The sequence below is a fragment of the Gymnoscopelus braueri genome (assembly GCF_963280865.1).
Source record: "Gymnoscopelus braueri genome assembly, chromosome: 5".
NCBI classification, from domain to species: Eukaryota; Metazoa; Chordata; class Actinopteri; order Myctophiformes; family Myctophidae; genus Gymnoscopelus; species Gymnoscopelus braueri.
In genome coordinates, this window is record NC_137606.1 from 36,677,013 (window position 1) to 36,692,012 (window position 15,000).

Sequence of the window (15,000 nt, forward strand, 5' to 3'; positions counted from 1 at the left end):
AAATATCAATAATCTGTACATACTGTACAAACTATACACACTATAGGATGCCAGGTCTACAAATGACCTGGCATCTGTCTAAATAACATGACAAGAAGTACTAAACCGTAAGAGCAGAAGTGAACCAACCTTTAGGTCTGAACTCCAGAGTGACAACGCTGATAGGGCAGCCACCGCTGGCCCAGCCCTGCAGGTTGAGTCGGGCATGGCTGGAGTTGATGTGAGTGAACACCGGCTGGTCCTTGTTGAACTGCGGTTCTGCACAGGTAGATAGAGGAACACCGCTGTGTCTGCATGTGTGTTTCTTTGTGTGTCTCAGACAAGACAGACAATCACCACATATCTTGCTATTAAGAAGTTCACGTTTCTCTCTATTCATATCCTTTTCTTGAGTGCTGTGGTTCTCCAACGTCAATGTCAAGGACCCCCAAATTGATACATGTTAGTCGGCGGACCCCCGTTTTTATGGCGTGGCTCTATAGCAGCTACTCTCAACCTTTTTAATTTCAAAGAACCCCAATAGAGAATAGACCATGGACCCCAATGTAATACCATTTTTATCTCTGAGACCTCAATCTACATCTATTTAGAGTACATGTCTTACCTCGTCCATGGGTTTTGGCTTCGATGATCTCGCTGATGCGTCCGGCACCCACGCTGTTTTTGGCGGCCAGTTTGACCTTGTACCAGGTGCCACAACGCAGATTGTCCAGTTTGAATGATCGCTCGGTAGAACTGATGAACACATCCCTCCACTCCTCTGTGTTGTCCACAGAATACTGCAGCACAAAACCTGCACACACACACACATACAATGTTTAAGCTCATAAACTCCATATGAACAGCACGTCTGTCGTGCTTTCTGTATAGCCTGATTAATGCACCGTTGTATGTTCTCAACAGGACAAAAATTAAAACTCTTCCTTTCGCTCCTCTACTCACCACCAGATGGTGATGTGGAGCTGTATTTTTCCTCACTATAACTACAGGCCCAGATGGGAGGTCGAGTTGGCTGTTCTTTATCTATGCCGCCATTAGTTACCCACAAACCCCCAGACTGGGATGGCGCTGACTGAGCATCTATGCAAATGAGGGTGTGCAATATGGTGACTGTTTTCATAATCAGCTGCCTTGGATAGCGAGCTCTGTTGAGGTCTTTTCACCCACACTCAGAAACCCTCTTTCACTGTCTGTCTGTCTGTCTGTCTGTCTGTCTGTCTGTCTGTCTGTCTGTCTGTCTGTCTGTCTGTCTGTCTGTCTGTCTGTCTGTCTGTCTGTCTGTCTGTCTGTCTGTCTGTCTGTCTGTCTGTCTGTCTGTCTGTCTGTCTGTCTGTCTGTCTGTCTGTCTGTCTGTCTGTCTGTCTGTCTGTCTGTCTGTCTGTCTGTCTGTCTGTCTGTCTGTCTGTCTGTCTGTCTGTCTGTCTGTCTGTCTGTCTGTCTGTCTGTCTGTCTGTCTGTCTGTCTGTCTGTCTGTCTGTCTGTCTGTCTGTCTGTCTGTCTGTCTGTCTGTCTGTCTGTCTGTCTGTCTGTCTGTCTGTCTGTCTGTCTGTCTGTCTGTCTGTCTGTCTGTCTGTCTGTCTGTCTGTCTGTCTGTCTGTCTGTCTGTCTGTCTGTCTGTCTGTCTGTCTGTCTGTCTGTCTGTCTGTCTGTCTGTCTGTCTGTCTGTCTGTCTGTCTGTCTGTCTGTCGGTCGGTCGGTCGGTCGGTCGGTCGGTCGGTCGGTCGGTCGGTCTGTCTGTCTGTCTGTCTGTCTGTCTGTCTGTCTGTCTGTCTGTCTGTCTGTCTGTCTGTCTGTCTGTCTGTCTGTCTGTCTGTCTGTCTGTCTGTCTGTCTGTCTGTCTGTCTGTCTGTCTGTCTGTCTGTCTGTCTGTCTGTCTGTCTGTCTGTCTGTCTGTCTGTCTGTCTGTCTGTCTGTCTGTCTGTCTGTCTGTCTGTTATCTTTCTCTCACTCCCTTTATTATATCTCGCTTTCTTTCCTCTCCCTCTCTCTCTAACAGATGGCACAATAAAGGCTGAAACTTAAGCAGGGTGAAACTGCCAAAGACCCAGCAAGGTTAGTTTACATTGTTTGTCTCTGTTTCTCTTTCTGTCTATTTGAGATAAACATTGTTATAATAGTGTATCTGCACTGGAAGACAGTCTTTGAGTGGACGTTTGCACAATGCAGAATATTATGGAATGGAACAAAGGAGAACAAAACAAAACCCAGAAGACAGGACATCAATGTCAAGCTATCGACAGAAAAAACACATACATAGAAGTCCCACTTTCAAATGATACTCGAGCAGCACCAAAACAAATACTTCCTGCACTGTGTCTGCATTATTGGAGATTAATTATTTTGAAGAATACACATAATAATTTGTTGTCAGAAGATGAAGAGAATGGTCTCACAAAGAAATGTTTGTGTGACATTTTCTCATCTCGATATGCCTCTGCACTTCTGCTTCAGGAAGAATGGGCTGCAGAGGCCCTACTGCAGTACTAATGCAGTACTAATACTGATGCTTCCTGTACTAGTACTTCATGCATTAGTACTACAGCAATGCCTACAGCTGATTGTACAGATGGCCTCAGATTCAGAATGATACACAGGAGACACAATAAGCTCAATCTATACTCACACAATGGTGTCTCTTGCCGAAAATAATCTTAAATCTAGCTTGAAGATCAGTTATTTTCAGCAAGTGACGCCGTCATGCGACGGAGTATATATTAGGCAATAGACTGCAGACAAAGAATGACAAGGAGTCTGAGAAAACATGACATGAACAGGGGTCGTTACACACATACAAAAAAAAACTGCACACAACTGGCTGTGAATGTGTACACAGATAAGTGTGATCGCACGCACGCACGCACGCACGCACGCACGCACGCACGCACGCACGCACGCACGCACGCACGCACGCACGCACGCACGCACGCACGCACGCACGCACGCACGCACGCACACAAATCACCAACAATGAGATAATCAAGTTGACAGATAGTTAACTAGGACACAAAAACACCGGAACAATGGTCAATAACCTGAGGGATGAGTACGCAGATGCACAAAAAGCCAGGTGAGGACAGACACGCACACACACACACGCACACACACACGCACACGCACACGCACACACACACACACACACACACACACACACACACACACACACACAGAGTGAGGATTAGACCACGACAGAGGTGGATAGCACCAGAGTAATGTTCTCCCAGAGAACATTACTCTTGTAGCCTAACCCCAAAATATTACATAAACCAGGTGGCAATCAGGGACAATGAGAAACTCAATAATGTTCTTTCTGCATTTTCTGGAGACTGGGACAGTCTGACCACTCATTGTATCCTTAGGTCAAAATGGGGTATGTATCATTGTATATGAAGCAGACAGTACAGTACAGTAACAGCAGAACAGACAATCAGGTGCACTAGTCTAGCGAGTACAAAGCCTTGCTAAAGAATGTACATGTATATCCAAAAAACAAGAAGTAGGTCCCAGGCACACTGTTACAGGGTCGAATAAATATATTTAAATGTCTTCATCAGGGCATAGAGATATCATGTACATCCATACTGTTTAGTCTAAGGTGACCTATAGAGGGCAGTCACAAGCAAAAAAAACAATACAATATAATCTATACAGAAATTCATCCCCATCAGTAAAGGAATAAACCATTATTATGTTAGGCCAAATGAAAAGAAGAACAGGAGAACAAATGGATTAAAGGATTAAAACAAATTTAAGGAAACAAGTTAAATCAATGTTCTTATTGAGGCTTGGATAGTTCAAGGCATCAAGACGGTGAATCCAAAATGTTTCTCTTTAGTAGTCTGATATGCACAATTCCTTCAATTTTAACCATTTAAACCCATAATCTTCATTGACCGGGGGCTCTATCCTTGGCCCACTCCTTTTTTCCCTCTACACCAAATCTCTTCGCCTTTTATGACAAGAATAGGGATGATGGGGTTCAAGTGGTTAAGCTAAGAATACGTTTTATTTTGGATCTGCATAATATCTGCCATGGGGTAATCCTGATTACAGGTCCTGCTGGCATGCAGTGTTGTTCAGTGTTGCATACCTCTGATGGAGCTGCCTCCGTTGTCTCCAGGGATCCAGGCCAGGGTGATGGAGGAGGTGGAGGTAGTGGAGACAGTTAGACGAGGCTGGTCAGGAGGGACTGGGGGGGGGGAACACACACACACACACACACACACACACACACACACACACACACACACACACACACACACACACACACACACACACACACAAACTGGTAACCAGTCCATAATCTAATAGTTTATCGAACAATATTGTACACAACACAGAGAATGACGTCCTCTGATCTGTGACGGATTTGGTCAATTTAGAATTATGTTAATTGAGCCATTTGTAATTATATTTAGCAAATCTCAATTTTAATTGACTAATGATTGAGATGGAGTGGTAGTCAAGTAGACCTTGTAATAAATTGTTAAATTGAGAGTGTTAACTTAACTCTGAAAGTTTTTAAAAACTTCACTACTTAAACTTCAAGAGTTAAACTAAGACTCCAGATTTGACTATGTCCAGCTTTGAGTCCTGCGTATGCTGTTGATATTCTGTTGCTCTCACCTTGCACGAGAAGGTTCACTATGATTGTGTCAAAGCCCAGTGTATTGGTGGCCGTGCACGTGTAGTAGCCAGAATCTTCAGCTTTGACTGAGCGCAGCACCAGGGTTCCGTTGGTCAGGATGAGACGCTGACCATCCTGAGACAACGGGATGGCTGTGTCCTCACTGAAATAAATAAAGAGAGAGAGAATCAACTTCAATCTTTCATTTTGATGCACTGCTCATGTCTTCACTGGTACCAAGGAAGTGGATCATATCACTCCGGTTCTCAGATACACACTGGCTTCCTGTCTGTCAAAGAACTGAATTTCAAAATGTTACTGTTTGTTGCCAAGACGACAATGACGACACGGCATTACGCCCGACTATGGACAACGCCAGCGTGACGTCGTCCTACGATCGTATGACATCATATTCTACTTATAAAAGCACAGCTGTGAGGCAGAGTGGTGCAGAGCAGCAGTTAGATAAAGAATCAGATAAATAGTTAGATACTTAAGAGCTAGAGACTTCGCTCACATAGAATCTCATAGCTGGCTGAGCCATTCGTCTCAGCCCTCACCCTCACTTGTGACAATCACAAAGAGCCAGCAGAGTCTAGTAAATAGGAATAATACACTCCTTTAATACAATATCGAAGTAGTAGCAGAAACCTCTGTTACACTGTTGGTTTACAGTATGACGAATTGAATGGTTTAGGCCCAAAATACATTTCTGGTGATACATCATCCAGACCTCTCAGGTTGTCTGTGACAAAATAACTAAAACTAAACGTGGAGAAGAAGCACTTAGTTTTTTATGCACCACATATCTGGAAAAAAACATTCTCAGTTCTTTTGCATCAAAGCTGAAGACTTTTCTGTTTGCCACTGCCTTTTACCCTTTTGGTTATTGTGCTGCACAATACAGTAACTTCATTCTGTAATTAATCTGTATTTCTTTTAACTGTTTAATAATAATTGAATTGTATTTAAATGCCCATTTATAATGCCTTTCTGTCTTAACATCTAATGATCTTGGTGTTGAGCAAAGCACTTTGGATTGCATAGTTGTTGAAATGTGCAATACAAATAAACCTGTATAGCATAATTTATTTTTAGAATAAAAGCATAAAGAGTCAATGCAAGTGTGAACAAATGGCGTAATGTCTGTAGCCCAGTGTTTCTGAAACATTTTCATGTCAAGGACCCCTACATGTATTTGGCCACAGACCCCCACCTGAGATGATTTTGTTCCAGGCAGAAGATATATGTTCTTAAAGGTAGGGTAAGTGATATTTTTTGGTTAAAACAAAAAGTATTTTGTTAAAAGGTTAAAATATTATATTCTGATAGTAATCATTGCTATAGAGTGTTTGTTCAGTAACAGATGTCTCCCTGTCTCTCCAGCTCTTTAATAAACAGAAAATACATTTTTCGGTAGGTGTCAAAATCTCAGCCAATCAGGAGAAAGTACCCATTTTTAAGCTTAATTTGTATAGTGTTCCAGTTAAAATGTTGTCTGCTCATTTCTTAGTGTCATCACTTCCAATTTCACTTGTTTAATCTATATCCTGATTGAGTTCTCTGTCCTGGTTGGATAAAATTGGAAATGAAACTAAAAAAAAAAAAAAAAAAAACTACAAAATACATTTTCTGTTTTATAAAGAGCTGGAGAGACATGGAGACTCTTTATATGGACAGGACACTCTATAGTAACGAGCACTATCAGAACATAGACCCATTTTGCAATTATTTGAATAATTGCAAATCACTTACCCTACCTTTAAATAATTAATTTTTTTTCGCAATTTGTCTAGAATTTTCTAACTGAGCAGATCTACAAGTACTGATTGGCTGTTTTTGGGGGGCTTTTATGCCTTTATAGATAGGACAGTAGACTAACAAGAAATGGGGAGAGATGAAGAGAGATGCAAAAAAAAAAAAAACAAGCAGCAAAGGTCGTCGGGAACGGGATACGAACCCGCGACACGCTGTCAGGCTGGCATTGCAGCCTAGGGTGCCTGGACCGCCACGCTGCGGCCCAGCCCCTGATTGACTATTTTTGAATAGCTCTTAAAGTATAGGGTTAAAGTGGTCAAACTGTTCCTCATTTTGCTGGGGACCTCCGGCACCCACTCATGGACCCCTGGGGGTCCAGGACCCCACTGTGCATTGATTCCACTCTTCACAAAACCGTCCCTCTGTAATATGATCAACAAGTACAGCCTGAAGCTGTTCCACTGACACTGAGGGTGACTATGTTTGTGATTTGTACACCCACTCCATGGAAGCTGTCACAGTCACCCTGTCCACCTCCTGTGAGTAATCCTCCTCAGTGGTGTGGACTTCAGCATGCAGAGCCAGACAAATCTGTCTGATTCCTACCTGGGTGGTAAGAAACAGTATGGACCGCTACCGAGGTACAATACACTGTCAATATTAATGAGGATTTATGGAATAATAATGTTTCCTTTCAAGCTACGAAACACCTTTGAGTGCAAAATGTGCCCCATATAACTGCACTGAGGACGTCCCTTACATTGGGGTGTTTTGAGTGACCTTTAACCGCGTTCAACCTGGCGTCGCTATATTGGGCATGTCATTGTAGACAAAATAATTCACATATTTTGAACAGATTTAAATTTCTTTTGTACAACTTTTCACTCATTTTAGAAAATAGCAATCTACAAGTTCACAACGTGTCACAATGCGACGCGTTGTCGGCTTGTATCTATTTTTGTGTGACACTGTGTTTCTGTGTGACACTGTTGTACAACAAGGTATAAAATTGGGCTTAAGTGGGTCCGGTGTGGTTCTGACCTGTCTTTGGTCCATTTGATGATGGGAGTGGCTTCTCCCACTGAGCTACAGGGAAGTCGGACCTCCTTCATCCAAGGTGTGGTCACTGTGCCCCCAAAAGACAGGATCTTAGCGGGAGCTGATAGAGGGAGCGAGAGAGAGAGAGAGAGAGAGCGTGTATAAGTGTACACTGTAAAATACTGTGTAGAAATGAAACCAAAAGGACCCATAAGCATCCATTTGGTTTCCCCTGTACCCTCTCAGAGTTGGAAAAGACTGAAGATTGTACATGATTGGATTTAGGGCATCTTTAAGGTGATTGGCATGTTGACATTGACACATTTAGCATTGCATAGCACCATGATACGTTCTTTATACACACAGGACATGCACAGTAAATGAAGTGTATGAAATACGAATTAAGAGGGGTCACCTATACACGAATCCACGGAGCGCTGCCCTGGGCGCAGCCATTGCTGCGGTGTCAATACTCCGCGGACGCGACACCGTAGCAATGGCCGCATACAGGCAGCTACAGGCAGCGCGTCTGTGGATTCGTCTATACAAACATTTCATATTATATGTGCACAGTATAAAAAACACGCACGCACGCACGCACGCACGCACGCACGCACGCACGCACGCACGCACGCACGCACGCACGCACGCACGCACGCACGCGCAAACTTGACAGTTTGATAGGATAATTTCTGTGCAAGTCCTTTACAATGCACAGACTTTGATTTGGATATTGAGAAAACAGGAAGTAGATATTTCAGTGTGTTCTGTGCACGGGTCCCTGGCATTGAAGTGTCTTTGTGAGAAGAGAATTGGAGGAAGGCTGGCAAGGTGAAGTGTTTACATGTTCGTATGAAAGAAAGGTTTTTGCTGAGCATCCGGCTGATAAGAGCACAAGCTCTTATGATGCATTTTTTCATTAATAGTGGAGAGTTAGACCATCATTCAGCCCAGGATGAATTGAGGATGAATGAATCATACTGTGTAAAACCTACAAGTGGATCGAGATGTAGAAGATGGAAGATGGACAAAATCTACTCAAAACTTTTATTCTGATTCTGAATGTCTGATTCTGATTCTCTCTCTCCCTCTCGCTCTCTATCTCTGGCTCCCTCTCACTCTCTCTCTCTCCCTCCCTCTTTCCCTCTCCCCCCCTTTCTCTCCCTCTCTTTCCCGTCCCAGGACTCACCCTTGGCAGCAGGCTCCACGGTGACCTTGTCGCTGATGTTCCCGCGGCCCGCGGTGGTGACGGCCGCCGACCAGATCAGGTACTGCTGGCGGTGGTTCAGGTGGGTGATCCGGTAGAACAGCAGCTCTGGGTTGGCCTCGTACTCGCTGGGCATCTGAGTGAGCGATGAGTTAATACAAGGTGAAAGGAAGAGAGGGTTAGAAAGGTGGTCTGGGGGTCCTGGATGCGTGTATGTTATTCTTCAGAGCATTTTTGGGGGGGAGCGCTTGTTTTGGTTCACTCAATGCTCTGCGTATGTGCAAGGGTCAACAACAAACGCAATACTTTTTTAATCACTTATGATTTAACCCATTGAGACCTGAAGCCGATTCTACATGTCTCCTAAATCTCAACAGTTTTCTGAAAAACTTATGTTTCTATATCAGTGGTGCTCAATCTTTTTCATGTCAAGGACCCCAAAATTATATGTATTTGGACGCGGACCCCCATCAAAATATCTTGTTCCAGGGACCCCCAGAAGCAAACATTTGAGTTAAAAATGTTCGCTTTAAAAATATATATATTCAATGATTTGCACACATTTTCACGATTTTTCAAAAATAGCAGATCTACAAGCTCGTAAAGCGCGGCACTCGGTGCCGCGCTATGAGCTTGTATATCTGCTATTTTTGAATAGCCCAATGTGTAAAATAATGCTTTTTAGCTCAAATCTAAAAATGACACAGTTCCAGGTCTTAATGGGTTAAAAAGAGAGAACAAGGGAACAAGGCAGGCACGTGAGGTTCGCCCGAGCGATCCACTTAGCGAGGGAGATCGGCTGAACGGCCTCGTGCTAGTGCGAGTTAGCAAACCGTGGTGGATGAAATAGGTTGTCACGTGAACCGACATGCGATCTCTTCACGTGTTCAGCCAATCACAGCAAATGGAGGTAAGGGTTTCACGATTTTTTGGGGCTTTGGGGACTGGGGTAGTATACACTCGTCTTGGATCGTGAGGGGGAGGAATCCCCCCCAGAGACAGCAGACAAAGAGATGAGACTGAGGGAGAAAAGAGGAGACAGAGTCATCACTCAGTCAGGAATATCAAGCACAAATCACACACTGATGGGGTCTATACAGGCATCAGAGGAGAGGAGAGGAGAGGAGAGGAGAGGAGAGGAGAGGAGAGGAGAGGAGAGGAGAGGAGAGGAGAGGCTCACAGGCATACTTATAGTAGATACAAATAGACAGTGAACACACATACACACACACGCACACACACATGACCCGGAGCTGGATATATAATTGCGGTGTTTTTAACCTAGCAATGTGGCTGCTGTCTACACACATCCACATCACTGTCCCATGCACACACACACACACACACACACACACACACACACACACACACACACACACACACACACACACACACACACACACACACACACACACACACACACACACACACACACACACACACACACACACACACACCAAATGAGACCTTGACTTGACATTTCCAGTACCTGCAGTAGATCTGTGTGACACTTGTCCTGCTCATCTGTCATCATCGTTTAGAAAACATGAAGAGAGAGGGAATCAAATAGCCTGGCACCCCCGTGGTCTAGAATCTAGATGTTGGGCCCACTGTATTTAGCGCCCATGTGTATAGGTCTCAAAATGAGGTGTGGACTGGCGCTATCAGGGCACACTATCTTACGCACAGACTGTGTGCTCTGCACTAAGACCAGTGTCAAGGTAGTCTTATGAGACAGAGCAGTGATGGCACAGATATTTCCTTATTATCTAGAAAGTGCATTAATTTGATTAACCCATTAAAACCGGGAACGCATCTGTGAAACCACTTAAACCACTATTTTATACTTATTTTATGCTATTCAAAAATAGCAGATATACGGCTCTGTGAGGGCCGCGCTATGAGCTTGTAGATAATGCTATTTTTGTGAAATCGTGAACATTTGTGCAAATCTTTGAATATATATTATTCAAAATAAATGTTTTAACTCAAATCTTTGCTTCTAGGGGTCCCTGGAACAAAATGAGATGGGGGTCCGCGGCCAAATACATATCATTTTGGGGGTCCTTGACATGGAAAAGTTTGAGAACCACTGATATTATAGCAACATGAGAGTTTGTTGGGATTTAGAAGACATTTTTAGGCCTCAGGTCTTTTAAAAAATATATATTCAAAGATTTGCAAAAGAAAATCGTTAAAGATCTAAAATTACACAGATGTGTTCTCGAATTGAATTGGTTAAGCTGCATCTGGGTGGATTCACAATGCACACACACTGATTGCAATCAATCAGAGTTTCTTGGGATCATGCTCGCTTATCGCTCCACCTATCAGATTGCTCAGACTCCTCACCTATCCGGCCTATCACTGTCGTGTCGTCTGCATACTTGACAGCTCCAATGTCATCCATCATCAAGTATGCTGACGACACGACAGTGATAGGCCCGGATCATCAACAATGACGAGTCTGCCTATACAGAAACATGGTGAGATTTCTGGCTGGCTGGTGCCAGGAGAACAACCTCCTCCTCAACATCAACAAGACCAAAGCAGCTGATCGTGCTCTCTAAGAAGCAGAGGAGAGAGCACGGCCCTCTCTTCATCGATGATGTTGCAGTGGAAAGGGTCAGTGGCTTCAAGTTCCTAGGTGTGCACATCGAGGAGGAGCTCAAGTGGAAAAAAGTTAAAAGCTGTGTCACAAGCCTGGTATGGGAACTGCATCACTCGCGAATGGAAAAACCTACAGTGGGTGGTGCAGACAGCCGAGCGCATGATGGGAGGTGGGATCCCCTCACTCCAGAAGCTGTACGAGAAACGGTGCGTATATAGTCAAAGCTCACCGTATCATCAAGGACAGTGACCACCCTGCAGCCACAACCTGTTAATCCCACTTCTACGATTGCGGCCAGGCCAGGAGCTCTACCGCAGTATCATAAACAAGACCACCGGATTTCTGAACAGCTTCCACCTGGCTACCATCAGACTGCTGAACAAGGCCTGAACATCGTCACCATCGCTGGCCTGTCACGTTGGAACACTTTCCTATGGCGGACTATTTTTTACTATGTTGGATCACCACCTTCTTGTGGATTGTTCCCTGCAGAACTATTTTTCCTTGTGGATTGTTACCTGTGAAGTTTCTGGTTTATTTGGCTACCTTCTAATATGTGAACATGCTGTTGTGCTGCTACCTTTTGCACCTTATATGTCTAACCTCATGTACATACCTGCTGCTTGTGCTACTGTATGTGTATATATGTAGAAATCTCTCTCTGCCCCCCCCCCCCCTTCTTTCTTGCCTGAAAAGAAAACAATGAAATGACGGAGCTTGCACGAAAACAAATTTCACCCTCTGATTTACACCTGTAAACAAATACAACAAATTCTGATTCTGATTATACCTGCCCGCTCACTTGTCACTGAAAAGGAATTACTAGACGCGCCAGTCGCTCCCCGTGTGAAAAGACCTTTATTATTATTATTATGGTAAAACGTTTAGCCTTGCAGCTCCACACACCTTATGTTGCACGCCCAAATTGAACTGGAGGTGCATTTGCCACTGACTCGGCCCCCTTGGTAAATCAAACGAACGGCGGGATGCGAGACAGTGTCAAGTGGTTCGAGGACGACTGGCATGCACGTGAGCAGAGCAGCATGCACGTATTGTACCTGTACCTGTAAAAGAACGCGCTGCTGTGTGGCTCTGCCGCGTGACTCCACCACGCACAACTCATTTAAGTAAAAACGTGTCTGTATCTCATCTGTATCTCAGAGAGTTACAAATTTGTGCACTCTCTGAGTTAAACGAACACTGGGGATTCTCACTGTGTGTGTGTGTGTGTGTGTGTGTGTGTGTGTGTGTGTGTGTGTGTGTGTGTGTGTGTGTGTGTGTGTGTGTGTGTGTGTGTGTGTGTGTGTGTGTGTGTGTGTGTGTGTGTGTGTGTGTGTGTGTGTGTGTGTGTGTGTGTGTGCGCGTGTGTGCGTGTGTGCGTGTGTGCGTGTGTGTGTGTGTGTGTGTGTGTGTGTGTGTGTGTGTGTCAGCCTGCAGAGCGGTTTATTCTGGGAAAATGACATTCCAGTATTCATGTTGGTTTTCACATTTATGAGCAGGCAGGCAGTCAGGAGCATTCCAGCGGGTCTTGCGGGTCCCTGTATATTATTCTATATTCATATTCCCTCTCGCTTCGCCCATTCCTCTTGTCTCACTCCGTTCTCTCTTCTCTCTGTGTTTCTGTCTCCACCTCCTCCTCCATGTCTCCTAGCTGCCCTGTTCTTCCTGCCAAAACAGCATTTTCTTTTCCTCTTTTTTGCCAATTCCTCTCATCTCCATTATGTATATATACCGTACAGTATATTCCCCATACATACAAAAATGTACGAGTAGCTTGTTGATTTTCCTTCATCAGTGGGTCCACTTCTTGCCATCTCTCTGTCAGTGCATCTATTATCTATTCATCACCACCATTTTGTTTCTTTTTGTCTAAATCCAGCATCCCCTCCCCTCCTTCCTCATGTTTGTCTGTCTCATCTATACTCTGCCATTAAAGGAGTAGTTCACCCCAAAAATGACTTATTTTCTATCAATTACACACCCCATGAAGCCTTGAATTCATGGCGTTTTTTTGTTTTTGTCACATTCCTGAGCCAATAATTTGATGACCGGGTCATTGGTCAGGAGACCCCGCCAGTCATAGAATTATTGGCTTAAGAATGCGACAAAAACTAAAAAGTCTTCATGAATTCAAGGCCTCGTGGGGTGTGTAATTAATATAAAATAAGATTTTTTTTGGGTGAACTACTCCTTTAAGAGCCATAGTCATATAGTAGGTAAATGAACAGATGGGTGTATGTATGTATGTGTGTGTGTGTGTGTGTGTGTGTGTGTGTGTGTGTGTGTGTGTGTGTGTGTGTGTGTGTGTGTGTGTGTGTGTGTGTGTGTGTGTGTGTGTGTGTGTGTGTGTGTGTGTGTGTGTGTGTGTGTACAGTATGTATGTATGTACAGTATGTATGAACGGACGGACGGACAGCCAGACAGATGTACAGATGTAGGGATAGATGGATGGAGGGATGGGAGGGTGGAGGAAGGAGGAGCAGGAGGGTGGGGTCAGAGTGTGTTTTGCTGTAACGGATATTAAAATATTCCTCCGGCGTGGAGATAGCAGTGATCCGGGGAACGATAGAGCGAGATAATGAAAAGAGGAACAAAAGTACCCCCCCCCCCACACACACACACACACCCTTTCTCTCTGGTCGTACTCATTTACATAGTAATCATCCCTCGCTCTGCATGGGGGCTAGGGTGAGAGAGAGAGAGAGAGAGAGAGAGAGAGAGAGAGAGAGAGAGAGGTGTAATTTGTGAATGAGGAAAACAGAGTGCATGTACATTTATTTGGTGTATTATAGTACGTGTGTACTGTGTGTGTGTGTGTGTGTGTGTGTGTGTGTGTGTGTGTGTGTGTGTGTGTGTGTGTGTGTGTGTGTGTGTGTGTGTGTGTGTGTGTGTGTGTGTGTGTGTGTGTGTGTGTGTGTGTGTGAATGTTGGAGTGTGCATTGGTTGTCAGCTTGTTTTCTGCCCGCGTTGATGAACAGATGAGGTTGTCCTGGCAACGTGATGAGACGCAGATATGCAAATGAAGCTGGAGGGTAAAGCTCGCACGCACACACACTGCGGTATGAGAGAGAGCTCATTTCACACACACACACACACACACACACACACACACACACACACACACACACACACACACACACACACACACACACACACACACACAGCCTGCTGAGACTGCAGCACTAGACCACACACACACACACACACACACACACACACACACACACACACACACACACACACACACACACAGAGAGAGAGAGAAAGAGAGCGAGAGCAAGATCCAAATCAAATCAAAATGCTATTCTTATCGCGTCAGATAAAATGCGACAACACGATGCGTACAAAAAAAAGAGAAACAACCTCGTCACCCTTTCACAACCAAGCGTTGTTTATTAGCTTCCTCCAACCAGGGCTGGCCATTTAACCAAACATATTGTTGCTGTCGGGTAGAAACCAAAACCGTTCCTTTTTTATTATAACAAGGTTTTTTGGGGGGAGGGGATCTTTTCTTTTCTTGTATATATCAACGAATCAACACTTGACTAAATCAATTGGTCTGATGAACCATTTAACCCTGTATCATACTGGTGGCGTACAAAATTTGCTAAAAAAGCCGATCTACAACCTCACAACTTGCAACGTGGCACGTTGTGAGCTTGTAGATCTGCTATTTTCAATACTCTATAATAATTGCTCATTAATCATAATCGAGGCAAAAGTTTGGAATTATCGTGACACTGATTTGAAGTCACATCGCCC

General features: G+C 44.3%; 1 protein-coding gene across 1 annotated transcript in view; it reads right to left on the minus strand.

Annotated features, from left to right (window-relative positions):
• The window catches only part of dscaml1 (Down syndrome cell adhesion molecule like 1), a 134,651-nt gene that overhangs the window by 10,033 nt on the left and 109,618 nt on the right, over nucleotides 1-15,000 (minus strand). The window contains 6 exon segments of the mRNA XM_080428659.1: nucleotides 130-258; nucleotides 605-793; nucleotides 4,088-4,186; nucleotides 4,624-4,787; nucleotides 7,424-7,541; nucleotides 8,610-8,763. Of these exon segments, the coding sequence (XP_080284785.1) occupies nucleotides 130-258; nucleotides 605-793; nucleotides 4,088-4,186; nucleotides 4,624-4,787; nucleotides 7,424-7,541; nucleotides 8,610-8,763 (853 nt within the window).